At 54.2% G+C, this 23,609-nt stretch overlaps 3 protein-coding genes across 5 annotated transcripts; 2 read left to right on the forward strand and 1 right to left on the reverse strand.

The window, feature by feature from the left end:
• Positions 1-603: 603 nt before the first annotated feature.
• On the forward strand, positions 604-7,761 carry ARPC1B (actin related protein 2/3 complex subunit 1B). 2 transcript variants are annotated; one of them, XM_033074623.2, is made up of 10 exons: positions 604-733; positions 3,802-3,875; positions 4,462-4,566; positions 5,115-5,337; positions 5,586-5,693; positions 5,801-6,007; positions 6,469-6,544; positions 6,627-6,823; positions 7,276-7,366; positions 7,485-7,761. In XM_033074623.2, the coding sequence occupies exons 2-10, from the start codon at positions 3,812-3,814 to the stop codon at positions 7,521-7,523; spliced, it is 1,110 nt and encodes a 369-aa protein (XP_032930514.1). In that variant the 5' UTR covers positions 604-733; positions 3,802-3,811; the 3' UTR covers positions 7,524-7,761. The 2 variants fall into 2 exon arrangements, with proteins under 2 accessions (XP_032930514.1, XP_032930513.1); XM_033074622.1 differs by lacking the exon at positions 604-733 and adding an exon at positions 1,324-1,480.
• A 1,033-nt stretch (positions 7,762-8,794) lies between these two features.
• On the reverse strand, positions 8,795-16,626 carry PDAP1 (PDGFA associated protein 1). The gene is made up of 6 exons (XM_033074511.2): positions 16,560-16,626; positions 13,482-13,573; positions 11,621-11,728; positions 11,161-11,282; positions 10,254-10,405; positions 8,795-9,665 (listed from the first exon to the last, which is right to left on the reverse strand). Exons 1-6 carry the CDS (start codon positions 16,567-16,569, stop codon positions 9,607-9,609), a joined length of 543 nt encoding a protein of 180 aa, XP_032930402.1. The 5' UTR covers positions 16,570-16,626; the 3' UTR covers positions 8,795-9,606.
• Positions 16,627-16,791: 165 nt separating this feature from the next.
• BUD31 (BUD31 homolog) lies at positions 16,792-19,652 on the forward strand. 2 transcript variants are annotated; one of them, XM_033074205.1, is made up of 5 exons: positions 16,792-16,875; positions 17,291-17,443; positions 17,883-18,005; positions 18,201-18,367; positions 19,392-19,652. In XM_033074205.1, the coding sequence occupies exons 2-5, from the start codon at positions 17,350-17,352 to the stop codon at positions 19,440-19,442; spliced, it is 435 nt and encodes a 144-aa protein (XP_032930096.1). In that variant the 5' UTR covers positions 16,792-16,875; positions 17,291-17,349; the 3' UTR covers positions 19,443-19,652. The 2 variants fall into 2 exon arrangements, with proteins under 2 accessions (XP_032930096.1, XP_032930097.1); XM_033074206.2 differs by lacking the exon at positions 16,792-16,875 and adding an exon at positions 16,966-17,191.
• Positions 19,653-23,609: the final 3,957 nt, after the last annotated feature.

The raw sequence follows: 23,609 nt of genomic DNA on the forward strand, positions 1-23,609 counted from the left end.
GCTCATTGTCTGCACTGCCCCAACCCCAGAGAAAACCCCACCAGAAGTGTCCCCAAGTCCCCAGTGTCTGTGCAGTGGGACAGTTCCTCTACAGCATCTTTGAGGATGTGACGTGCTGTGGGGGCAGGAGGATCTTCCCACTTGAGAAACGGAAGAAAAAGCAGGTAAAGGGTTTGGGCAAACATGAACGGGGTCTGGCAGAGGCCCAGCAGGGCAGAGCCCCCATCCCTGACTTTTACAGAGCCAGATTTTCCCCCCGTGGAGCCTTTGGAGAGCAGGGTTCACAAGCATGGAGGCAGCTCATGGCACTCCAAGCAGAAGCAGCCTGGGGGAAAAAGGGGTAAAGGGCATGGCAGGCACAGAGCAGGGATCACACTGTCCTCTCCCTTCCCTTGGAAATGTACCCCAAATCTTCCTGCAGAAGTTAAAACTGACCCACAGCTCAATCCCATCCCTGCCTGGGAGACATCTGGGATGTCCCTGTGATCACGGCAACACACAGGACATTAACCCCAGCTCTGGATGAGGATCAGGAGCAGGGGCTGCCTGCTCTGTGCCCCTCTTTTACCTACAGGGGATCGATTCTGCAGCTCAGCCAATGCCAGGTTATTGTATCCCTGAATTCCAGGATATTCTATCCAAATCCTGCAGCTGAGAAGAGCTCCTGCCCTCCCTGCACAGAACCCCAGCGTGCTGCTGTCCCAGTGCTGCGACAATCACTGAGAGGGAAGGGGTGAGTGCATCCAGGCGGGAATGGGATACAAATGAGTTGCTCTGAAGCAGGAGGTGATAAAAGCAGAGGGCTGGGTGTCTGGTGCGTGGGGACACAGGCACGGTGCCCGCAGCCAGCCTGGGCCCGGGTCCCGCCGGGCTCTGTGGGATGCAGGAACCAGCAGCAGCTGCTGCCGAGGGCGGCCGGATCCAGGCTCCGCGGGGTCCTGCGGATCTCCCCGGCCGTGGGAGGCGATGCCGAGGGCGTCTCGCCCCGGGTGGGCTCCAGGCTCGGCTGTTCCCTGCTGGGGGCCAGCAGAGACATCGGGGAGTCCCCAGTCCTCCAAAACGCATCGGGGGCCGGGGGTGCGCAACACTCTGCCAGGGGGAGACGGCGGGGATCCCTCCCTTCTGCTTTCCCGGCTGTGTCCTTCTCTGGAGCACCCAGGGCGAGTTCCCCCCGTCCCACCGAGCTGCCGGGAGCATCCCGGGGCCGGGGTCCGTCCACGTGCGGCGGGGCTGGAGCGGCCCGGCCCGCAGGCACAGGGGCAGGGCGGCCGCAGAGCTGCTCTGCGCTCCCCCAACGCCCACGTAAGGAAGTGGTTGCATTTCTCGGAGAGGAAAAGGGAAGTCAGGCTGCCTCGGCGGGGCAGGCACAGCTCCAGCCGCTCGCTCCGGGCTCCGTTCGTGTTGACTGCCCAGAGTCCATGAACGAGCCCCGCCGTCCAGGAACCGAGCCCAGCCCGTCCTGCCCGCGCTGCCCGGCAAGGTAAGGACGGGCAGGCAGCTCTGCCACCCTGCCAGGACCTGGGGCTGTGCTGTGGGGCTGTGGCTGTCACCGCTGCTGGGCTCACACCCCGCTCCAGGGCTCGGGGGATCCCCCGGGCTGGGTCAGGGGGGTGCAGGCAGCCCCTTCCCCTCCGAGTTTCGCTCTCGCTGCTTTCGGGTGTTCGGGGGTTTTCTCCCAGCTTTGGCAGCAAGTTTGAGGTTTTTTTTTTTTCTCTAGCCGGCGGTCTGATAGCTCTGGGGGGTGGCAAGAGTCCTTCTGGGGGGGGTCCCGTCGGGGTTGGTGCCGGCAGAGGCAGAGCTGCCGCAATCTGCCCTCTCCTCCTCGGCATCAGCAGCTTCCCGCTTTGCCCGGGGCGAGGAAGAGGAGGGACAGAGCCGCCCTCCTCTGCCCTGGGACCGGGGCTGTCCCCTCAGGGCCAGGCTGGCTCATGGGGCACCCCCACCAGCCCCGGGGTGTGAGGACGGGTGTCCCCAAGCTGGCTGGCAGGAGCACGGGGGTGACACCTTCAGGGAGCAGAGGGGCTCCCTGGGGTCGGAATTGGGATCTTGGTGGTGCAGGGGAGAATTTCAGGGGCTCGCAGCTCCCAGCAGGATCCTCACTGGGTGCAAACCCTCCTCCGGCCACCTCGCCACGCTCGTAAAAACCCAAAGTGCAGCTCCTCTGGTGCGCCGCTTCCTCCCGGGACTGGGAGGAGCCGCCGGCGCTCGGCTCTGCCAAGCTTTGGTTATCTCCTCCGAGGATGTTTCCGAACTGCTTGGACTGGCCGCGGAGATAACGGAGCTGTTCCAGCTCCCAATCCCGCCCTGTCTGGCCTTCGGAAAATTCCCGTTTTTCTCCCTCGAGAGCCCCTGGGTTGTGGGAGGGGTTGGGGAGATGTAACCACAGCTCCTCTGGTGCTGTTCCCGGCTGGGGAAGGGGCGGCCGAGCCCCCGTGGGTCACTCCCGGACCTGGCTGCGGAGGGGCTGTGGGGGAAATCAAATCCCACCCTGCAGGGAGCGGCCGAGGCTCTCGCAGCCCTCACTCCTGGCCGTGCCTGGCAAAGGTTTCCGTCCCTGGCACGGCTCTGAACTCATCCCTTCGGGATGGCGCTCAGCAAGGGACCCCAGGAAGGGGGGTTTAAGCCTCTGAGCTCCCAAACCACCTGGAAAAAGAAAAAGTATTGCTGTTTTCTTAGTGTTGAAGCCAGAAAGCACCTCGGGGTGTCCTTCCTTCCTCCCATCCCTCCTCCAGGGAGCCCTTTCAGCCGTGTACCCATTTCAGCCAAATCCCTTTCGCACACATTTTTCCTTCTCCTGATCTCTTGCCATGCCGACAGCAGTGTCCCTGTGGCTGATGATTTTATCACAGCACCTCGGGGTGCTGCTCCATCCCCAGGGCTCGAGGGAGGAGCTGCTGGTGGCAGCAGCTTTGTACCGTCCTTGGGACACGCTGTGCTGTGTCTCGGGGGGATCGGTGGGGCTGGAGAGGGCAGCTGCCTCCTCATCCATGGCCACGTCCCTGGCCAGGGCGTGTGGGACAGCAGGGCTCTGCATCAAGAAATCAGAGATTCACTGGGATTTCTCCACATGCAGAAGGCAGGTCATGGACCGCCTCAGATTTTCTTTTCCCCAGCCCAGGGATGGAGCTTTGCTAAGAGAGACTTTTTTCCTTCCCCTGTAACGTTTTTAGCTGCCAAAGAAAACGGGACGTGTTCAGGGAGTTCCCAAAATAGCCGAGAGCAGGCTGTGAGTAATTCCCCGGTCTGCCACGCCCTGGCGAGGTGTTTCCCTACATCCCTGAGGATGGCCAAGGGGCTGTGACGCTGCTGGAGCCCTTCCCAGTCCCGTGGCACCTTTGGGACAAACTGCTCCATCCCATGACAACTGGGGACCGGCAGGAATGTGGGAGTTCAGCCAGGAGAAGGGATTGGTCCTGAGGGCTGAGATGGATGGGATGGAAGTGCCTCCATAGGGGTTTTTGGCTCTTCCTAAATGAGAGGTGTGAAGGAGTGAGTGGATCTGGCCCTGTTGGGGTGGAGAGAGGAGGTGCTGCCCGTGGTGGGACTCCAGGGCTGCACATGGGGCTGCTGGCACCAGGGTCCCTGTGTCCCAGCCAGCTCCTGCCCAGAAAGATCCAGCCAGCAGGGTTTAGAAATTCAGGGAAATGGAAAAAACTCTCCCCGCAGAGGAGAGGCATGGTGGGCAGCAACACGGGGCTGATCCCAGTGGGAGGGATCATTCTGTGGAATGGGAGCTGGGATCTCATCCCTGTGGCTGCAGCAGCGTGTCCTGACAGCCTGGGGGTCTCTCCCTGTCCCCAGCCCGTGAGCCATGGCCTACCACAGCTTCCTGCTGGAGCCCATCAGCTGCCACGCCTGGAACAAGGACCGCACCCGTGAGTACCCCCGGGGCACCCGAAATTGCCAAGGACATCCCTCCGTGGTGGGGGATGCTCTGGGCAGAGCTGGGCTGGGTTTGGGGGAGCAGATCTGGGGGCTGGGACAGCACATCCCCCGTGTCCCCGGTCCCCCTGCAGTGACAGAGCCCGGCACAGCGGTGCCAGCGCAGCGCCCGGCCCCGAGGCACCGGCGGGAAGGGTCGGGCACGGGGCAGAGCCGGGTGATTCACGGGCGATGGCATTTCCCGACCGCGGCCCGGGGGACGTGGGAGAACAAAAAGGGCTTTCTCTGCCTCCGCCGGGCAGGCGGGGCGGGATGGGGCTGGATTTGGGAGCTGTGCACCCGCAGCCGTCCCGTCCCATCCCATCCCATCCCATCCCATCCTGTCTCATCCCTGCAGGGATGGGAGGACCCTGGGCTGTGGGGTGCGGGGTTCTCCCTTCCCATAGGGACAATTTGCAGCATCAGGGCAGTGCAGGACCAGGGCTGGGGGGCTTGGTGGGGAGCTGGAGATAGGAAGGGGTGTGTGGGTGCTGGTTGTGACCCTGGGGAGGGCTCTGCCCTGGCCACTGTCACCCCCAGAGATCGCCCTGTGCCCCAACAACCACGAGGTTCACATCTACCGCAAGGACGGGGCCAAGTGGAGCAAAGTCCACGAGCTGAAGGAGCACAACGGGCAGGTGACAGGTGAGGGGACAGGGACATGGAGGAGGAGGGGTGGGCCTGTCCCAGAGCTCCTTGTGGCACTGGCACCCAGTGGATGGGGGTTATGCAGAGGGGGATGAGAATGGAGCAGCTTGTGTCAGCTGAAGGCAGCCAGGGGTGGGATGGATGGGTGGGAGAGATGGAGAGGGATGAGGTGGGATGAGGTAGAGGGAAGGAGGGAGGGAGGGAGAGTGGGAAGGGACATGGATGGATGGGAGAAACGGGGTGAGATGGATTGGGATGATGTGGGATGGATGGATGATGGATATATAGGAGAGATGGGTTTGGGTTGGGATGGAATGGAATGGGGTGGGAGGCATGGGAAGGGATGGGATGGAATGACAGGGATGGGCTGGGATGGGTTAACACGGAATGCTTTGAGGTGGGAAGGATGGGAATGGATGATGTGGGGAACTGCAGAGCAGAGACCACCCAGAACAACCTTCAGCCATCCCCCAGCCCTGAGTGCCACCTCCCCATTGCCATTCCTGTGGCTCCCTGGGCCACCATCCTCCCTCTCTCCCTTCCAGGCATCGACTGGGCCCCTGAGAGCAACCGGCTGGTGACGTGCGGCACCGACCGCAACGCCTACGTGTGGACCCTCAAGGGCAACGTCTGGAAGCCCACCCTGGTGATCCTGCGCATCAACCGCGCCGCCCGCTGCGTCAAGTGGTCCCCCAAGGAGAACAAATTCGCTGTGGGCAGCGGCTCCCGCCTCATCTCCATCTGCTACTTTGAGCAGGAGAACGACTGGTGAGGCTCTGGCACAGCCCTGGTGGGTCTGTCCTGGGGGAATAGAGGGGGGATGGATGGGTGGGAGTTTTATTGGAAATAAAAGACTGGAGGATCTGGAGATGGAGACAGATGGCAAAACAGAGGGATGGACTCCCCACGCCCAAGCTGCTCCTGCAGGATGGTGACCCAGGGCAGCTCCCCAAAATCCCAGGGGGGCTCTGGGGATGGTGGTGCTGCCCCTCTGCTGCCACCCCCTCTCCACACAGGTGGGTTTGCAAGCACATCAAGAAGCCCATCCGCTCCACAGTGCTCAGCCTTGACTGGCACCCCAACAACGTTCTCCTGGCTGCTGGCTCCTGTGACTTCAAGTGCAGGTGAGGAGCAGGGGTTGGGTGACTGGGGGGCCTCATGAAGGTGGCAGCAATGAAGGTGGCACAGGTCCTGCATCCAGGGACACATGGCACGGTTTTCCCCCTCACAGGATCTTCTCAGCCTACATCAAGGAGGTGGAGGAGAGGCCCAGCCCCACACCCTGGGGCTCCAAGATGCCCTTTGGGGAGCTGATGTTCGAGTCCAGCAGCAGCTGTGGGTGGGTGCACAGCATCTGCTTCTCAGCCAGTGGCTCCCGTGTGGCCTGGGTGAGCCATGACAGCACCCTGTGCCTCGCTGATGCTGGCAAGAAGATGGCGTAAGCAGGGCTGGGGACAGGAGGGGCTGGGGGGACAGGGGAGGCTGTGCTGGGGGTGGCAGCAGGGGGGTTGACCCCCAAACCAACACGGGGATGGAGGTATCTGGGATGGGTTGGGCCAAGAGCAATCCCAGAGTGTGGGAGATGGAAGGGTTCAGCCCTAGAGCATCCCCTGAGCATCTCTAAGCATCTGTAGTATCCCCTGAGCATCTCTATATTTGGGTGGGGGAGGTAGAGGGGCTCAGCCTCAGGAGCTGAAATAGCCCTGGAGCAGCCCTGGGTATCCCTGAGCATCCCTGAAGTATCTCTGCCCATCTCTGAGTATCCCATGTGTGGTACATAGAGGGCTCAGCTCCAGGAGCTGGGACACCCCTGGAACATCCCCAGATCACCAGGGGTGGAGGAGCTGTGCCAGTCTCAGCCCTGAGGCTGAAGCTCAGCTCGTTGTTCACTCCTGGCAGCGTTGCCTCCCTGTGCACCGAGACGCTGCCCCTGCTGGCTGTCACCTTCATCACCGAGAACAGCCTGGTGGCCGCGGTGAGTCTGGGGGGAGGCACGGGCTGCCTGCTGTGGCTGGAGCTGCCTGCAGGGTGCTGAGCAGGCCAGGTTTGTTCCCCAGGGCCACGACTGCTGCCCCATGCTGTTCACCTACGAGGAGAGCCAGGGCACCCTGACCTTTGGGGGGAAGCTGGATGTCCCCAAGCAGAGCTCCCAGCGTGGCCTCACCGCCCGCGAGCGCTTCCAGAACCTGGACAAGAAGGCGAGCTCGGACACGGCCAACGCCACCCTGGACACCCTGCACAAGAACAGCATCAGGTGTGGGCTGGGGAGGGACAGGCTTGGGGGTGATGATCCCTGAGCATCCCCTGGGTGTGCTGCTGTCCAGCCCAGGAGCTGGGACAGCTCTGGAGAATTCTTGGATGTCCCCAGAATGTCCCTGAGCATCCAGGCAAGTGGGAGGGAGAGACTGAGGCTCCAGCACCACGAGCTGTGACAGCACTGGCTGTCCCTGAGCTTCCCAGGGTATTCCCAAGCATCCCTGGGTATCCCCAGAGCATCCTTGCATGTGGGGAGGGGAGGCAGACAGGTCTAGTCCCAAAAGCTGGGATGGTCCTGGAGCATCCTTGGAGCATCCCTGGGTATCCCCAAGCATCCCTGTCTATCCCAGTGCCTTCCTGGTGGGGGGGATGAAGGGTCCAGCCCCACTCCCAGCCCTGGCTGCCAGAGAGCTCCAAGGGCTGATTCCTGCTCCCTCTTTGCACCCACAGCCAGATCTCAGTGCTGACAGGAGGGAAGGACAAGTGCTCCCAGTTCTGTACCACGGGGATGGACGGGGGCATGAGCATCTGGGATGTCAAGGTAAGGAATCCCCATGGACTCCCAGCATTGAACCATCTTCCCTCTCAGCTCCCAGCCACCTCCAGTTTCTTTGGGAAGCAAAGAGGTGATGAACACCCTCCCTCCTGTTTCATTTCAGAGCCTGGAGTCAGCGCTGAAGGATCTCAAGATCAAATGAAGGAGCCATCCAGGAAGGGCATCCCGGCTTCCAGCTGTCCCTGCTCTGCCCCCTGCCTGCTGCCCTCTGCCACCCCCTGCCACCCATGATGCCACCAGTGCCTGTCCCCGCTGCCAGCCAGCCCTGGTGGCTGCTTCCAGACAAAGAAAACCATTTTTCTTATTTTTCTTACTATTTTTGTTACCATCCTTCCTGATGCTGGTCATACATTGCTTGGAGAAATTGCAAATAAAGGATTTTCCTGGATAAATAAATTTTTTTTTTTTTGGCTTAGGGAAAAAGGAGGGCAGAGGAGGGAAGTGGCCAGGGAAGCACAGGTTTCCCATTCTCTGAGTTCCCTGGTGAAGTCCCAGCAGGTGGGCAATTCCCAAACCTGGAGCCAGCTCAGAGACCTTGGGCTGCCCAACTAATCCTGGGCCTGGGAGGGGAGCACTGGCTGCCAGAGGGACAGTGACATTGGAGTTCTGCTCCAGCCCTCACTTAGAGGGAGGTGCTACCTGGAGAAGATTTTTCCACCTGTTTCAGGTGTCTCAAACCTCAACCCTGCTCCATCTCAGGCATCCACCCAACACCTCCCCCTGTCCTGCCCCCTCCAGCTCCCTGGGATCACCCAAACTTCCCTTGGCTGTCCCCAGCACATCAGTCCCTCCCTCTTGGAGCTGACAGCACAGGCACCACTCCTGGCAGCACCTGCTCACCTTCCACAGCTCCCTGAGGATATTTCCTATCCCAATCTTGGCTTGGTCTGAGCTGTGGTTTGAGCCAGCAGCTGTGACATTCCCTGGGGGCACAGTCCTGTGTCACAGCTCTGTGCCCAAGTCCCTGCAGCCAGGCCTGGCCAGGGTGACAGGGAACAAATCCCATTTGTCACCCTTCATCTCCACAGCTGCAACCCCTCTCCCAGTGCTCCAAGCCCTGGGGCTGGATCTCCTCCAACCTTTGGGAATCGAGTCTGGGAAGCACTGGTGTCCCTGAACAGAACTCCCAGCCCCCCTGGGGCACAGCAGAGAGGTGACAGAGAGGTGACTGCCCTTCTGACAGGGGACTAGGCCAGACAGTGGCCTGAGGGTTATTGTTTCCTGCACCGTGGTAAACAGATTGTGCAAGACATCCATCAGAATCAGCAGGAAAAGCTTTTTCCCTGCAGGCTGTGTGTGAGCTGCTGAACCCAGAGCCAAACTCCACACCAGAACCAGCAGCCTCCAGCTGCAGCTGTGCCTCCCCCAGGACCCCCCAGCTGTGCCCTTCCCACACACACAAGGCCACAGCAGTTCTGATAACTTACAGTTTAATCAGCCAAATATACAAGTTCTCTTGGTGGTTTTTAAACTTGATCAAGTTTTTTTTTCTTTTTTTTTGCTTTTTGGTTTTTTTTTTTTTACTTTTCCAACTGGATCTGACACAATAAATGTTGTTTGTTTTTCTCCTTTAAACAAAGGATGATGTGGTTAAAAACTGGCACTATCCCTAATAAGGAGGAGAAAAAATAAAATGAAGAGGAGGGAAAAGGGGAGACTGGCTGCAAGAAAGGAGGGATGAATCTGGGAAGGAACAGCACTCCAGATGTCCATGAAGTCAGGCTCCCAGCTTATACTGCAACGCCCTGCAGCAAAATTTGATGGGCTCTTTGCCAACTGGATTCCTCAGATACATTATCCTTTGGGATTTCAAACCAAGTCAGTTCCCCACCCCATGCCCCACCCCAAAACGACCCCACAATCTATTTCCTTGCAATCTAGTATTTGAAGCACCTCCCCTCCCACACAGCTCCCTCCCCCCCTGCCCCCCTCCCACCATCTACGAGTTCTTGATCCTAAAAACAGCAAAAACATTCATGTTTCCAAACTGTTACAGGGAATTGCTGTCCAGCACAGCTCTGCACTGCAGAGAGCAGCTGCCCCTAACCCCAAATGGAAATCTGTGCCAGGATGAGGACAAACACAGCATCAGTGTCTCTTGGAGGTGGAGGTGAGGTCAATGCTGCAGGGTGCCCTGCGTGGCATCGATGGAAGGCGACACGGCAGAGCTGCCAGCAGGACCAGGCACAGTTCCCTGGTGTTTCCTCCTCTTGCATGGCCTGTGCTTACTTGTTAAGGGATAGTGACTGCAGTCTTTTACCTGCCATGGCCGCTTCGTCTTTTGCTGGGGAGGAAAACAACAGAGTTTGATCATTGCATGGGGCAGATCAGGGACTGGGGGTGGGTTTGGTAGTGCCAGCAATCAGAATCCTGCTAGCTGGGTAATGGAAAAAATCCCACCCTTCCCACCAGTTTCTCAGAGGTAAGAGGCAGAGCTCCAGGTGTCCACAAATCACCCTGATGCCCAAATTTCTGTGTGGCAGCCACGTTCAGAGTGCTGGTTCATACCTTCCAGGAAGGGAAGGAGTGCTGTCAACTCCCTTGGCAGGAGTGCTGTCCACTCCCTTGGCAGTTCAGATCCCCACATGCAAAGCAGATAAATCACCCAGCACAAGCCCTCAAACTGGAGGCAGCCCTGCCTTGGAGGCAGGGGACAAGGTGGGTATCAAGGACAGTTCCCTCCTCTCTTTTCCTGCTCATCCAAGCTCTTGTTTATAAAGCAAGAACTTTATGAGAGGGAAACAGCTGAGCCTGGCTTTGAGCCTGAGGAGAGTTGATGACACTCAGCAACACCACCCAGGCTCAGATGAGGGATGTGTGACTCTCAGCACTGCATGGAGAGGTAGAAGAATATGATTAATTATTCTCTAACCTTTTCTTTCTTCTTCCTTCTTTCTGGCAGCTTCTTCCCTTTGCTTCCGGATGATGGCTAATCGGGCAAGGTCTGCCTTGGCTTGCTCTGTTTTCCCAGCTAGGTGCATTTTCATGTATCTTTCTTTTGCCTTTTGCTTCTCTATTTCCTCTCTACCCAAAGGAAACACACCAGTCACCAGAAAATCCAGGCAAGCCCACAGGAACAGGAAGAGTGGGGCTTTCCAGCCAGAAAAAAAACCCCAAAACTGGGGGCCCTTCATCACTTTTCAAGCACAGGTTCTGTCTGTTGGCAGGGTTTGAACAGGGGTGAGGTGAGAGATTCCTTCTACCCTCCTTCAGCTAAGTAAGGACACAGACACACAAGGAGGTCACATGAATTAGCCCCACACCACAAGAACTGTGACATCTTTTTCCCAGCCTTACCCTCAAGGGTGTCCTTCTGCTGAAGCAATCTATCCTGAATAAAAAAGATTAAACCTTCCCTTCCAAACCTCACCATGGCTAAATGAAACCAGAAGATTAAACTTTGGTTTTCAAGTTATTCAGCTGCCCAGATAAATATTTCACCACAGTACCTGGAATCTGGGAAACTGCTACCTGTCACCAGGACACCTTCTGAAGCCAGATTAAAGTGGATCCAAGGTGACCTCTGGTTAATGGACTTCTGTTCTGAATTCTGACATAAAACTTCAGAAAAGGAATGGCCTAAATCCCTTTCTGTCAGAGCACCAGGCCTGACTCCAGGAGAGCCACAGCTGCTCCCAGAGGACACACAGCTCCTGTGAAGTTTCTAAGGAATCACATTTTGAAGCACAGTGAGCCCAGTTTGCTGCTCAGGGCCTCCCTGAAACACTGACACTGAGCAGGGGAAACACCTGGAAATCCAGGGTGCAGCAGGAACTCACCTCTCTCGCCGTGAGAGCTCCTTGGGTCCATCCAGGTCCAGCTGAGTGACCTTTTTGGTTGTCTGAATGACACGGTTGGGGTTCTCTATGTCTATCAACCCCTCCACTCCTTTGCGCTTTTGCTGCGGGTCAACAACAAGAGGAGGAACCTCAGAGGTTGAGGAGCTCCCCAAACACACTGCAAAGCACCCCAAAAGCACAAACCAACATTTTACTACTAGCCAGTAAAACCATTTATGAATCAAGGCACCTTCAGACTTTTTAAAAAATCTTGTTGCCTTTGTATTTCATTTGTAAATATTCACAAGTTTTCATTCTGAGGGCAAAATGCTGTCAAGTGAGTTTTCGGCTTCTGTAAAAAATAAAGAATGCACTCTAGGTAGCTCTGCCTAGAATCAGAGTGTGCATCTTCCCCCCAGCCCAAGTATTAGGTGCACAAAGTGCCCTGAGAATGCAGTACCTGATAATCCTCATCATCTTCATCACTCTCATCCGAATCTAAAGATTTCTTCTCCTTTTTAGGGTCCCCTGTTGCTCCTTCCCCTCCTTCTTCTTGCTCTTCCTCTTCCTACAAAATCAGAGGAAATTAGAGGAAATGGATGCCACTAAAAATCCCAAACCCAGCTCCCAAATAAGATTTTGGAGGGATGAGAGACAACTCTGAGCACTTGTGGCCTTGTGGCACCAAGGGGGTGTGGCTGTCACAGAATGAGAGCTCCTCCTCAGCAACAGCATCCCCTCCAAACAACTCTGCTGCTCCCTCTAACAGGAAAATTACTCTAAAAGACACCACTGGCACTTTATTTTGCCCAAATGAAAGCTCTCCAGAAGAATTTTGGCTTGAGTTTCCAGTGCACACCACCTCAGACACTACATGGATGCAGCTTAGAGCTGGATCCCATCCTGGGTCTGGATAAATAAAAACAGAAAATGAACAACCATCAACCAGAATTATCATCCAAGGAATTACAGCCTTTTAAGCTTCCAGCCACAAACCTGGGAATTAATTTCTGAATCATAAGAAGAAGTAGCATAGGTGTGAACAGCTTGTTTCACATTACCAACATCTCTCATCAAGCAACCCACAAAGGGGATGAGCAAGGAACAGCAAGAGGAGTCATTTTGTTAATTGTGGGGGGCTTTTTTAAGTTTTCCTTAATAAATCAGTGTTAGATATAACCACCACTATGTGATATGGATTATCAGAAAAAAGAAATCCTTCTCAAAGAGCAGTTCCCTGGTTTGCTGTGAAACAAGACACACATTTCAAGTGGGTCCTGCTCTTCTGCTCCATTTCCAGCCAGTATTTTTATTACAAACATGGAAGCAGAGAACACTTACACAGTTTGTGAATGACATCACATTAGTAGGAGTTGGAATTATTTTGGAAAACAGGATGAGACTCATAAGTGGTTTCAGAGTGTGGAAATATGGCATGAAACCAAGAAGGTGGAATCAGAAACTAAGAGTTACACTTTGGAAGAAGAAATCCAACACAAAGCTGGAATATGTGGCTAAGCAGCAAACCAAACAATCATCTTGAGTTCCAGCTGGGCAAAACATTAAAAAGAACTCAACACTATGGCTCAGAACTGCTTGAGAGAGTCATCTCAGAGGTATTCACCAGCATTTCCTACACAGGGTGTAATTATCCTCCTGTGGTCAGTGCTGGGAGGCCTCAGCTGGAATTGTGTATTTGGGCTGAGGCAGCACTTTCAGAGAGTCACAGAAAAATATTTAAGAGTATCACCAGAGCTGTGATAAGTTGGGAATAAAGAGAGAAAGAGCCCCAAAAAGCAGCCAAGGCTTTTATGACAGGAGTCAGGTTCTGGTGGAAGTGGGGGGAGCTGTTACAGTCCAGTGCTGGGACACAGAAATACACCCAAAAGAGGCCCCACACCACAAAACTCTGTTATCTCCCCCTACAAGTCAGAGGCAAAGAAAATCGTGTGCAGGAAGAAGTCAAAGGAGTTTGGTCCATAAATCTACAATCGGAAGAGGGCAAATACAGTAATTCCAACACACAGTAACATGTCAAAATGTGGCCCTTGTTCTCCAAAGCCAAGATGCAGAACAAATGAGCTGACACTGGAAACTGGAATGATGAAATATGAGAGAAAAGATCTGCTGTGTAAGCCTCAGGAACCAGACTGGGTGACACCCTGGAGTCTCCCTAGCTGGAGATATTTGGGATCCATACTGTGATCAGTGCTGGAATGATCTGCAGCACTTGGCTAAGCTGCCATTGCTCCAGAACAGAGAACAGCCAGGCTGGATAAGACAGGAATTAGGACAGAAAGTACACAGAGGAGTAAACATACCCTTGCCTTTTGCTTTTCTGCTTGGAGCTGGGCATCAATCTCCTCAGGACTCGTGTACTGCCTTGCTCGGCCTTTGTGGCCTCCTTTTCTACCTGCACAAAATAATAAAAATAACAAATGGTTATTGGTAACTTCCAGAAAGGTCTGTTCCTCCTGCAGCACTCTGTGAATTTTAGGTGTAGATAGGATAAATCAAAACAGCTTCTCTGATAGACCCCAAGCAACAAAACCCCCCCACTGAACTGGTGAAATGCTCCAAGGTTTTTTGGTGAAACACAGAGAGAATTGGGATTATTGATGTCACCCTTCCCTGCCTGTGCTTGTGGCCTCTCCAATTCCCTTCCCAGGCTGGCAAGGGACAGTCCCACAGCAGATCCCAGTTCCCTGCACAGGAGGAATCACAGTGTGTTCCTGTGGTTACAACCAACATTCCAACTTGGCTCCTTAACCCTTCCCACTGTGCCAGGAAAAAATAGGAAGCTAATTGGAGAAAAGCTTTGGGAATTACAATGGGAGCTGAAGTACCACTAAAAGGAGTCTCCATGTTTTACTGCTTTATGAGGAAAAATAAAAATAAGCTCCAGGAACCAAGAAGGGGAGTTGCTGTGGTTGGCACTGCCCCAAGTTCCAAATTCTGTTGATTAATGAACTGCTGAAGCCATTAATGCTTCCCCCAGGCCACTGCTCTGGTTATGTTCTTCCACCCCAAAGAATTGGGAAGCAAGTTGGACAGAGCCAATCCACAGCCCTGAGTGAGAGAGACTGGCAAAAAGCAAACAACTCTGGCAAGGCAGCTCTCTGCCACTGAGAGAAGCTCCATGGAAGGAGCAGGAAACTCTGGATGTCTCTCATCCTCCCTGAGAAGCTCACAGTGATGGGGAGGGATGAGGAATCATCCCTCCCTCCTTGGCATGGTGTGGGATCCCTGGGAGATCTGCCACTGCTCTCTGTGTGCTGCGGGAGCTGTAGAGATCCAACATCTTCTGACCAATTCTCCTGGCTCAGCACAAATTCTCACAATGCCCCAAACCCCCCTGTGAAACCTTACAAAAACCCCTGAGATATTTTTCCAAAAGAAATGGGAAAGAGAGACCAAATTTTTCTCCCTGGATTCAGCTGGGGAAGCTCTCAAACCCTAAGCACAACCGAAAGCTTTGGTGCAGCCAGACAGGTGTTTGCTGTTTGCTCCCAGCCATCCCACGTGGGAACACTGACACCCTCTGGAAAATCTGCCATGGGAATGCTCCTGAGAAGACATTACCTCACTGCCCAGCACATGACATCACCCCAAAGGGACCAACAGTGACATCTGTGACACACCAAGCCCCAAATAACCAAACTGTGCTCTCAGCCTGGCTCCTCATCCAGCTGCTCCAGAATCCCACACTGGGCTCAGGACCAAGGAACACAAACTGCTCATTACTGCAAATAAACAGTGGTGATAAGGGGGGGTGAAGCAACTAAAGAGAAATTATTTTACATGAAAAGCCTAAAAAGAAGCAAATGGAAGAATGAAGCCCATGGGAACTCAGCACAGTGCAGGGATGGGGCTCTGCTCCCACAGGGAGATCAAACCTCACATCAGACACAGGGAATTCATCCAACACCTGCCACTGACCAGCCCTGTGCCTCAGTTTCCCCACCTGAAAACAGGAATAACACTTCTTTTCCACCTGTTTAAAACAGAATCACCTGCAGACTTCACCTGCAGCAAAGCCCAGTGGTGCCCAGGCAGGCCCAGGTTCACACATCTTCAGCTTTAAACAGCCTAACTAAGGAGTTTAGATGGAAGAGAATGGAATGATATTGATGGAATCTCTTCTTTTTAAAATCAAAGTATTAGGGAAAAAAAAAAAGGAAATGAATCTGAAATACTCCTGCAAAAATTTATTAGTAGCTGGTTACTGCCCCTCCCTTTTATATTAACAGTGAGTGCCAAAATCCACTCTTCTGCCAACAATCCAGCAACTCCCACTGACTCGGGGGAAAACGACCAAGGACTTCTCCCAAAAAGCAAAAGGTTTGAATCAAACATTTAAATCTGTACAATGAAATAAAGAGCAGGAAATCCTGAAATTACATGGCATTTAAATATGAAAAATGAGGTTCTTTGCCTTCACAAAAACCATGTAAAAGCTTCAGCCCCATCTCCCTATCACTGTGCAAATGGACCCAAAATGAAGCAGTTAAATAAAATCCAAGAAAGGAATCGGTTTGGTGCTAAAGGCTGGGAAATGCTGATGAAATAAAGCGCAGCAAACTGCAGGGAAGAGGAATGAGGAGGGCTGGTGTGTGACCGGGGTTTGCAAGAGCCAATTATGCAGATGGTGCATGTGGAGAAGGTTCTGGGTGGATCCTGCAGAGCCGTGACAGCCCGGCAGAGCCTCATCCCCGCTCCTGAATCACACGAGGAGCAAGTCGGTGCCCGCTCCGGAACACCCAAAACGCGGCGCTGCCGGAGCCACATCAAAGCAGCCGCGTGTGGAGCCCCTGAACCCCTCGGGCCGGGCCCCTCCGCGCCCGCTCGGCTCCCCCAGGCCCGCCAGCCCCCGCTGCGGCTGCACCCACCTCCCCCGGGGCTCCCACAGCCCCACTGCCCGTCCCGGGGGAACCGGCCGCGGTTCCCGTTCCAGTGGGAGCACATGGAGCCCAGCCCGGCCCCACAGGGGCCCGCACACCCCCGGGGGTTGCTGCGCTGCCGCGGAGGGGGCACAGAACGGGCCCCGGCTCGGTGAAGGGCGGGGGGAACGCGCCGTCTCTCGAGGGGCGGGGAGGGGGCGAGGCACCCTCGGAACCCGGTGGGGGGAAAGAGAACCCGAGACCCCCCCAAGCCCAAACACAAGCGCGGGGGCCGCCGGTGAGGGGGAAAGGGATCCCCGCAGGCTCCCGCAAGGCCGCGGAGAGCGGCGAGAACGGACCCGCCGCGGCATCTTCACAGCCGGGGGCGAACACGAGCCCTGCCCGCGCCGGGGCCGGGCGGCCCACACACCCCCTCAGCCCCCTCCTCTCTCTCTCTCCCGTTTCCCCCCGCCGCCGCTCCCCGCGGGGGAACCCTCGGCCCGGCCCGGCCCCCACCACCTTTCGGCATCGCGGCGATGGCGGCACGGCCCCCCCGGCCCGAGCGGCGCCCGGAACCGGAACCGCCCCCCCGCCAGGCCCCCGCCCCGGGGCTGCCCACAGCGCCGCCGGTCCCGGCGCTCCCGCGGGGGCAGCGAGGGCAGCGCGGAGCGGGGCCGGTTCCCCCGGGGGGTTTCTCTGTTCTCTGGGGACGGCAGCGCGGGCGGTGGGCAGCGTTTTGGTCAGGCAGTATTCTGGACAGCTCGGGGGCGGGGCTACAGGCGGCGCGACTGCGTGAGGTCCCCGCGTGACGGCGGCGGCGCGACCGGAGCGGGCGGTGAGCGGGGCCGGGGTCGGTATCGGGACCGGGACAGGGTCGGGAGCAGGACGGGGACCGGGACCAGGATCGGGATTTGGGTCGGGATCAGGATCGGGACCCAGGACAAGAATCGGAACCAGGACCTGCGGTCTCCCCTCACCCCGCCAGCCCCGGCTTCCGCTGTGGGGCGGTCGGGGCCGGGCCGGGCGGCCTCTCTATCAGCGGGATCTGACTGGAGTTGTCACCTCGGAGGAGTGGCTGCTGTGCTTTGCTGAGGAGAAGAATTGATTTATCGTACAGCAGTCACAGAGTTTTCATCTCTTTCACGAGCTCCGTAAAGCTCATTTTTATCCTTGAAGTTGAAAACGGGAAGGAGGCACAGAAACCTGAGGAGAAATATATCTGACAGCTGTTTTCCTTTCGTTTCTCCCAGTGATTCTGAGGGAGTGCTGGCAGTTCCCTTGGCCTTTTGCCCCTCTCGTTCCCGAGGCAATGCCCAAAGTGAAAAGGAGCAGGAAGCCTCCCCCAGATGGCTGGGAGCTGATTGAGCCCACACTGGACGAGCTGGATCAGAAGATGAGAGAAGGTGAGTGGTGTTCTCAGGGATGGGACCCCAAAACGAGCTCACAAGAGCTGCTTCACACATTCAGGTGGACATTGTTTGTGTCTGTGCCTCCAGTGGTGCTGCAGGATGATCCTGGGCCATGCTAATTTTGGGGTTATGGAGCACAGAGCTTTGGTTACAGCTGGTTTAGGAATGAAGCTCATTGGTGTGTGGAAGAACTGGTAGTTCCTGTCCATGTTGTTGCTGTGGGCATGAAGTCACCCCCAATCCCATTTGTGGGTTGTCATCCCATTACCACTGGTTTTGTATCGTGAAGGAGCTGTTCCAGGTCAGGTCCCTCTTTCATTAATCTCAGTTTTACCCCTGTCACATATTAAATTTAGAAAAGTTCTTGGAACAGCTCATTGCAAAGTGATTGAGGGAAGCACTTGGTCACCTGGTTGTTTGTGTTCCCTCCCAGCGGAGACGGAGCCACACGAAGGGAAGAGGAAAGTGGAGTCGCTCTGGCCCATCTTCAGGATCCACCACCAGAAAACACGTTATATCTTTGATCTCTTCTACAAGAGGAAAGCAATCAGCAGAGGTGAGGAGGGCAGGGGAAAACTGGAGTGAGTGAGGTGTTCATCTGTGGATGCCACTGAACTGGGAGTTGGTGGGATCAGGTTCCTGGGGAAGGAGGGTGGAGGGAATGCTTGGCAGCTGCCTGGCTTTACCTGCTGGTTATTACAGCTGGTAACTCCTGATAGTGAGATTTGTGACAGTGTCTGCTCCTCCCCAGAGCTCTATGAGTACTGCATCAAGGAGGGCTATGCTGACAAAAACCTGATTGCCAAGTGGAAGAAGCAGGGCTATGAGAACCTCTGCTGCCTGCGCTGCATCCAGACCCGGGACACCAACTTTGGGACAAACTGCATCTGCAGGGTTCCCAAAAGCAAGCTGGAAGTGGTGAGTGTCCAGCTTGTTCCTCTGCTCTGCAGTAGCTCTTCTGGGTTCTCCCAGCTCATAGACAGCTGAGGGAGTAATGCTGTCCTTCCTGGTAGTTTCCTGTGCCTTTGCTGGTAAATTGGTGTCCAGTTGGTACTAAAGTTACTGTCAGCTTTGGCATTCATTTAAAGTTGTTAGAAGTATGGGAAATAACACCAAACTGTGGAAACCTTTCCCACCCAGGGCCATTCCCTGCCTCGAGGTCTGAGCTTGCTGCTCTGGCTGTGGCTTGGCTCTGTGTCCTAGTTTGGAGGACAGGTGTCTGCTAAGAAAGGCAGGAGCCTCTCTTTGAAATGGAGAATGTAAACCTCCTCCCTCCAAATTATTATAATTTTGAAATTAAGAGGCTTTTAGGCAAAGATATGGGAATTAGGAATAACAGTTCTTTTCTAGGGAAATTAAAATAGAAATACAGTACTACAAGAGACAAACCCCAAACCCTGACACAGTCAGAGTACAGCCTGACACCCCATCAGGCAGGGTGTTGGCAGCAGTCCCATTCCATGGTGGCTGCATCCTCCTGCAGTGACAGATGTGGCTCAGTTGAAGCAGTGGTTCTGTAGAAAGTGCAGTTTCCCTCTGGAGGTTTAGTGGTGATGAGGAGAAGTTCAGTTTCCCTCTGGAGTCCAGTGGAGAAAGGGCTACTTTAGTGTCTTAAAATCTCTGGTTTTATCTTGGTAAGAAATGTTGGGCTTGTCCCTCTGGCTGGAGCAACTTTTAATGGGATGAAGTAATTTTATCAGTCCCACAGTGGGACTCAATGGCCATTAGCAGAAAATGACTGGCTGGAGGAAGGATGGGTTATGAAAAGATAAAGAACAATGCCCTGCCTGGTTTCAGTGGATGGCCCATTAGCAGAATATCACCAGCAGAGATAAGGATCACTGCCCCACCCTCAACAGATGGTGATAGAACAGATACCTTTTATCACACTCTCTATTGTAACCCAAGACACTCTAACACCCTCCTCATGTTTGTTTTTCAGGGCAGAATAATCGAGTGCACTCACTGTGGATGCAGAGGCTGCTCTGGGTGAAGCCTTTTGCCATCAAACTTGTATTTTGAACTCTGAGGGATATCCTCCTTAATGGACTATCAGTGCAATTACAGCCACTTTTGTTGATGGGATGTTTCTGTATTATAATTAAAGCAACAGCATGATCACCTGGATCGTGCATAAATGGGGGGCTTTGGAGTAGGGTTTTGTGTAGCCATTTATTTTAAAATAAAGCTTGACTACCTGAGAGTGGTGTGATCTACTGGTGAAACATTCCTGTGCCCCTCTTCTTTTTCCTGTGGAAAAATCTCACGTGGAAAAAACACGTGTGGAATAATCTCACATGGAAAAAACACGCGAGGAAAAATCACGCGTGGAAAAAACACGCGTGGAATAATCTCACGTGGAAAAAACACGTGTGGAATAATCCCGCGTGGAAAAAACATGCGTGAAAAAAACACGCGTGGAAAAAACACACGTGGAATAATCTCACATGGAAAAAACACGCGTGGAAAAAGTCTCGTGTGGAAAAAACACGCGTGGAAAAAAACACGTGTGGAATAATCTCACATGGAAAAAACGCGTGGAAAAAACACGTGTGGAAAAAACACGCGTAAAAAGAACACGTGTGGAAAAAAACTCGTGTGGAAAAAACACGCGTGGAATAATCCCGCGTGGAAAAAACACGTGTGGAAAAAAAGCGTGAAAAAAACACGTGTGGAAAAAACACGTTTAAAAAAAACACGCATGAAAAAAACACGCGTGGAATAATCTCACATGGAAAAAACACACAAGGAAAAATCGCGTGGAAAAAACACGTGGAAAAACACACGTGCAAAAAAACACGCGTGGAAAAAACGCGTGAAAAAAACACGCTTAAAAAAATGCGTGGAAAAATCTCGCGTGAAAAAATCTCGCATGGAAAAAACTCACGTGGAAAAAACATACTTGAAAAAAACACGCTTGAAAAAACCACGCATGAATAAAACACGCGTGGAATAATCTCACATGGAAAAAACACGCGAGGAAAAATCACACGTGGAAAAAACTCACGTGGAGAAAACACGCGTGGAAAAAACACGCGTGGAAAAAACTCGCGTGGAAAAAACACGCGTTAAAAAGAACACGTGTGGAAAAAAACTCGTGTGGAAAAAACACGCGTGGAAAAAACACGTGTGGAAAAAAGCGTGAAAAAAACACGTGTGGAAAAAACACGTTTAAAAAAAACACGCATGAAAAAAACACGCGTGGAATAATCTCACATGGAAAAAACACACAAGGAAAAATCGCGTGGAAAAAACACGTGGAAAAACACACGTGCAAAAAAACACGCGTGGAAAAAACGCGTGAAAAAAACACGCTTAAAAAAACACGCGTGGAAAAAGTCTCGTGTGGAAAAAACACGCGTGGAAAAAACACGCGTGGAATAATCTCACATGGAAAAAACACGCGTGGAAAAATTTCGCGTGGAAAAATCTCGCGTGGAAAAATCTCGCGTGGAAAAAACTCACGTGGAGAAAAAACATGCTTGAAAAAACACGCTTGAAAAAACCACGCATGAATAAAACACGCGTGGAATAATCTCACATGGAAAAAACACGCGAGGAAAAATCACACGTGGAAAAAACTCACGTGGAAAAAACACGCGTGGAAAAATCTCGCGTGGAAAAAACACGCGTGGAAAAAACACGCGTAAAAAGAACACGTGTGGAAAAAAACTCGTGTGGAAAAAACACGCGTGGAATAATCCCGCGTGGAAAAAACACGTGTGGAAAAAAAGCGTGAAAAAAACACGTGTGGAAAAAACACGCTTGAAAAAAACACGCATAAAAAAACACGCGTGGAATAATCTCACATGGAAAAAACACGCAAGGAAAAATCGCGTGGAAAAAACACGTGGAAAAACACGCATGAAAAAAACACGCTTGAAAAAAACACGCGTGGAAAAAGTCTCGTGTGGAAAAAACACGCGTGGAAAAAACACGTGTGAAAAACACGCTTGAATAAAACACGCATAAAAAACTCGCGTGGAAAAATCTCGCGTGGAAAAAACTCGCGTGGAAAAAACACGCGTGGAAAAAACTCGCGTGGAAAAAACACGCGTGGAAAAAACTCGCGTGGAAAAATCTCGCGTGGAAAAACTCGCGTGAAAAAAAACACGCGTGGAAAAAACTCGCGTGGAAAAAACTCGCGTGGAAAAAACTCGCGTGAAAAAACTCGCGTGAAAAAACTCGCGTGTCAGTCGCGTGCCGGTCGCGTGGCGGTCGCGTGCCGGTCGCGTGTCAGTCGCGTGCCGGGCACGTGCCGGTCGCGTGTCGGGCACGTGCCGGTCGCGTGGCGGTCGCGTGCCGGGCACGTGTCAGTCGCGTGGCGGTCGCGTGCCCGGCACGTGCCGGTCGCGTGTCGGGCACGTGCCGGTCGCGTGCCGGTCGCGTGGCGGTCGCGTGCCGGGCACGTGTCAGTCGCGTGGCGGTCGCGTGCCGGTCGCGTGGCGGTCGCGTGCCAGTCGCGTGCCGGTCGCGTGTCAGTCGCGTGCCGGTCGCGTGCCGGTCGCGTGTCAGTCGCGTGGCGGTCGCGTGCCGGGCACGTGCCGGGCACGTGTCAGTCGCGTGGCGGTCGCGTGCCGGGCACGTGTCGGTCGCGTGTCGGTCGCGTGCCGGTCGCGTGTCGGTCGCGTGTCAGTCGCGTGGCGGTCGCGTGCCGGGCACGTGCCGGGCGCGTGGCGGTCGCGTGCCGGTCGCGTGCCGGTCGCGTGTCAGTCGCGTGCCGGTCGCGTGCCGGTCGCGTGTCAGTCGCGTGTCGGTCGCGTGCCGGGCGCGTGCCGGGCGCGTGGCGGTCGCGTGGCGGTCGCGTGGCGGTCGCGTGCCGGTCGCGTGTCAGTCGCGTGTCGGTCGCGTGCCGGGCGCGTGTCAGCCCGCGGGACCCCGCGGTGACACCCCCCGCCCCCCCCCCCCCCCGTGTGTCCCGGTCGCTGCTGGAGACCCACGACGAGAACCACGAGCAGACAAACGTGTGTTTGTTGTCTTACACTCGTGTTGTGGGCTGGGAGGTTTAGAAGTTTTTCCCATTATTATGTTAAGCTGCCCAGGGTGGCTCCCCTATTAGCCGTGAAGTGCTCAAGACAAAGGAATGCCTGGAGCACCCTGATCGCTCCATTAGGGAAAGGTGGGGTTCTGCTTTGTCCTTCACTCCACCTGGGGCGCTGCCCTCTCGCCGCGCTGCTCCTGCAGCCACTGAGAGCCTGCCCTGCCCTGCCCTGCTCCACCGGACTGTAAAAAAAAAGGGGACTGGGACTGAGTTCCGTTCTGTTCTGTCACTGTTTTTTTTTTTTTCTTTCATATAGCTGATGCTGTTTTTGTTTGTCTTATAAATATATCAGTAAAGAACTGTTATTCCCAACCCATACTTTTTTGCCTGAGAGTTCCTGAATTTCCTTTTCCTGGCAATACTGCCCCTTTAAACCAGGACAACTCCCCCTAAGAATGAAAACCCAAAGCAGCTGCACCGACCTGCCCGAGGCTGGAAGGCGATGGGCAGAGCCCGGCTGGGATGAGGATTCCCGAGTGCAGCGTCTCCACCCGCTCCCTGTCCGTGGGCAGCACGCGGTACTCACGGACCAGCTGGAACACAACATCCCTGTCAGTGTGCTGGGATCTGGGGCTGACCAGCTAGAGAGGTAAAACCCCCCAAAAAGTGAAGCTGTTGGAAAAGAAAGAGTGTAAAAGTGAAAAGTTGTTTTCAACACAGCTCCAGATCTGGTTTATTTCCTATGGAAAGGTGGGACCTCAGTAAATAATTCATGTGAACGTCTGGAAATGCAAAGAGAGATTCAGACAAAGTCCTGCTCACCTGGTTCATGAGAGATACTCCACAGGGTCGAAGCAGCTGATTTTTGGGAGTATATTACAGTTTCTTTGGAAAATTAATTAGAAGCCTGAATTAATGCTTTTATATCATGATTCATTTAAAATAAATATTTAGTTAGATATAAGCTTTAATGGCCTTTTTGTGAAGTTACAGCTTGGCTTTTTGGCCCTTTTTGCGATTCATCACTTATTCCATACATGCTACCTTGGCCAAGAGCCGGACAATGGGGCTCGCTGTGTCAGGTTTTGTTATGGAGCAGCCGGAATGGCTTTTAACTAAAACAACGTATCTGAAGGAGAAAAATGTATTCACCTTGAATTCCCAACGGCTTCGACTTAC

This window comes from Catharus ustulatus, chromosome 16, assembly GCF_009819885.2.
Source record: "Catharus ustulatus isolate bCatUst1 chromosome 16, bCatUst1.pri.v2, whole genome shotgun sequence".
In the NCBI taxonomy this organism is placed as follows: domain Eukaryota; kingdom Metazoa; phylum Chordata; class Aves; order Passeriformes; family Turdidae; genus Catharus; species Catharus ustulatus.

Excerpts from the sequence above, each read along its gene's own strand:
- ARPC1B (XM_033074623.2), top strand. The coding sequence starts at position 3,812 with ATGGCCTACCACAGCTTCCTGCTGGAGCCCATCAGCTGCCACGCCTGG. Across the intron at positions 5,338-5,585 it reads TTTGAGCAGGAGAACGACTG|GTGGGTTTGCAAGCACATCA; the intron begins GTGAGGCTCTGG and ends CTCTCCACACAG. Across the intron at positions 6,824-7,275 it reads CTGCACAAGAACAGCATCAG|CCAGATCTCAGTGCTGACAG; the intron begins GTGTGGGCTGGG and ends TTGCACCCACAG.
- PDAP1 (XM_033074511.2), bottom strand. Across the intron at positions 11,729-13,481 it reads CAGAAAAGCAAAAGGCAAGG|GAAGAGGAAGAGCAAGAAGA; the intron begins GTATGTTTACTC and ends CTGATTTTGTAG. Across the intron at positions 9,666-10,253 it reads GAAGGAAGAAGAAAGAAAAG|CAAAAGACGAAGCGGCCATG; the intron begins GTTAGAGAATAA and ends TTTCCTCCCCAG.
- BUD31 (XM_033074205.1), top strand. The coding sequence starts at position 17,350 with ATGCCCAAAGTGAAAAGGAGCAGGAAGCCTCCCCCAGATGGCTGGGAG. Across the intron at positions 17,444-17,882 it reads GGATCAGAAGATGAGAGAAG|CGGAGACGGAGCCACACGAA; the intron begins GTGAGTGGTGTT and ends GTTCCCTCCCAG. Across the intron at positions 18,368-19,391 it reads CCAAAAGCAAGCTGGAAGTG|GGCAGAATAATCGAGTGCAC; the intron begins GTGAGTGTCCAG and ends TTTGTTTTTCAG.